Below are 2501 nucleotides of genomic sequence, written 5' to 3' on the forward strand. Positions count from 1 at the left end.
GCCAGTGTAACCACAATCAGTAGTGGTACACGCACCCACACAGAACTGCTGATACTGCTGCTGCTGTCTGCATCACCCTTCTTGTTGTTTGTGAGTTCAGGAGGAAGTGTTGTTGTTGTTGTGGTAGTAGTGGTGGTGGTTGATTCTTCATTATTATTGGCTGTATTGGAAGTGTTAGAGTACGTACTAGCTGAGTTATTTGATGATGTCTCTGCATTTCCTCCATCCTCGGTGTTATTTGAAGGCTCACTCCCTGCCGCTGTAGTGTCATTCCCCGCCCTTGTGGTTTCTGAGTGTCCAGCAGTAGTTGTGGCTGGAGTACCGGAAGAAGGTCCATTTGTGCTGTTTTCAGAGGATGAAGATTGTGCGAGATGACCTTCTTGATAATGTCCATTATTGCTGGCTGGATCGTTTCCACCTTGCCTACCATTTTCCCCGACAATCCTCTGTGTGCTTTCTTTCTCTTGACTTGTAGAATGAGGTAAGGTGCCACTTCCTTTTTGTTGGTTCTCGGTTTCTTTGGTTTCCTCATTTCTCCCAGTCGGCCCACCTGTCCCTTTATTTATACTCGCATCTTCAGTTTCTTTCCTCTGCTCTTCTGTCAAGGGATCAGCACGATCAGAAGGAGAGGAGTGATCATGTCCCAGTGATGATGTGGTTTGCGTATGTTTAGTGACGGAAGTTTCTTGGCGTCTCTTTTCGTCATCTTTTTGATGCGAAGCCTCTGAGAGTTGTGTTGTGCAAGACTCCTTTTCCTTTTGATCACCAGTACACTCTCCATTTGTTATTGTCGGCAATTCTTCTTGCCCAGGATCAGCCCCAGCCTGCAAAGCACTTGGACCAACATGTGCCCCAGTAACCTGAACAACTCCACCTTCAACGGCAAGCACAGATCCACAAACGCAATACAGTACAAGAACCAAACTACACAGCACGTAGCGCATCATTACCATTGCAATACTTCTTGTAGTAGTCTTACTTCAATCGCTTACAGAAAAATAAATCAGATAGAAAAACAGAAACAAAAAGAATCAATGAAAAAAAAATGGAAACACACACCAAATCAAACAAGAAAGAAAAAAAAAGAAAGAAACACAAGACATAACACAAACATTCAACCATCACTCATATCGAGTTCGATTAAAGAAACAAAGCAAACAATACCTATCAACAAGCACAAAATCCCAATGAGCCTCTCAGATGAAAAAAAAAGAAATTGAAGAGAACGACCATCAGAATTACAAGGCAGACGCAATTATAAATTCATCTGTTATTATTATTTCTTCCTTTTCCCCTTGCAAAAAAGCAATTCATTATCATCACAGTGCAAGCACAGGCACACAAAGAGAGTCTCCAAGAACACACACACACACAATGGAGTAGCAATAATAATTATTATAGGATAAACACAGAGAGAGTAAACACACACAAAAAACATTAACAAACAAAAAAGAAGAAACTCCCAACAGGTAAAAGATTAGTTAGACTGTAGGGATTACATGCAAAAAAGAAGAAAAGAAAACAAAGGATGACCTGAGTCACACCATCATTACAATCAATCAGCACACAAGAATACAGGCCAGTGTAACCACAATCAGTAGGGGCACACGCACCCACACAGAACTGCTGATACTGCTGCTGCTGTCTGCATCACCCTTCTTGTTGTTTGTGAGTTCAGGAGGAAGTGTTGTTGTTGTTGTGGTGGTGGTAGTAGTTGATTCCTCATTATTGGTTGTATTGGCAGTATTCGTTGTTGACTCACTCCCTGAAGATGTATTATCATTCTCAGTTGATGCAGTATTTGAACCACCATCACTTGCTGTGGCTGAACTGCTGGAAGAAGGTGTAGTTGGTGATGGTGCACCTTCACTTGCTTCATTGTTTGCATGTTGAGGATTATCTGAAGGAACAGTAGTGTTTCCTGCAGTAGAAGGAGAAGGAACAGCAGGAGGCATAGAAGTTTCAGAAGTGGAAGTACGACCATCAGCAACTCCACCAGTACCCGCAGCAGAAGCAGTTTCTCTATTTTTACCGGCAGCACTATCACTATGACCGTCAGCACCAGGCATACTATTTTCATCGTGACGGTCTTGCGGATTTTGACCACCAATTTCACCAGGACCCTTAACAGGCTGTTCAGAAGCAGGTGCTTTTGGTGTTCCTGTACAGGCATCACCTGAATCGTTACGGCAATTCTCTTGAGTTTCACCATCTTTGTTAGGGCAACTCTTCTTCTCAGAAGATGTCACACAATCATCAGTACGAGCACCATCAGGTACACTATCGCTACTAGAACACGGAGGACCAGTCATCTCTGAAGTACAATCTTTACCGCCGGCATGTAGAGAAGTAGAAGGAACAGCAGCAGGAAGCGGTGCAGGAGGTTGAACACCAGGAACAGAAGGACAGCCAGACTCAGGCTCAGAAGAACCAGGTGTGCAAGAAGGTTTAGACGCAACTTCAGCAGCTGCAGCAGCAGCCGCCATGGTATACCCGCAGGC

The 2501-nt window shown here is 43.7% G+C and overlaps 2 protein-coding genes across 2 annotated transcripts; both read right to left on the reverse strand.

Annotated features, from left to right (window-relative positions):
* Positions 1-2: 2 nt before the first annotated feature.
* On the reverse strand, positions 3-953 carry TM35_000671130 (uncharacterized protein; the record flags this gene model as incomplete). The annotated part of the gene is made up of 1 exon (XM_029031133.1): positions 3-953. A coding segment is annotated over one exon (951 nt), but the record flags the coding sequence as incomplete, so codon positions are not given.
* Positions 954-1559: 606 nt separating this feature from the next.
* On the reverse strand, positions 1560-2501 carry TM35_000671140 (uncharacterized protein; the record flags this gene model as incomplete). The annotated part of the gene is made up of 1 exon (XM_029031134.1): positions 1560-2501. A coding segment is annotated over one exon (942 nt), but the record flags the coding sequence as incomplete, so codon positions are not given.

The sequence above is a fragment of the Trypanosoma theileri genome, assembly GCF_002087225.1.
Source record: "Trypanosoma theileri isolate Edinburgh chromosome Unknown TM35_Tth_67_V1, whole genome shotgun sequence".
Lineage (NCBI taxonomy): Eukaryota > Euglenozoa > Kinetoplastea > Trypanosomatida > Trypanosomatidae > Trypanosoma > Trypanosoma theileri.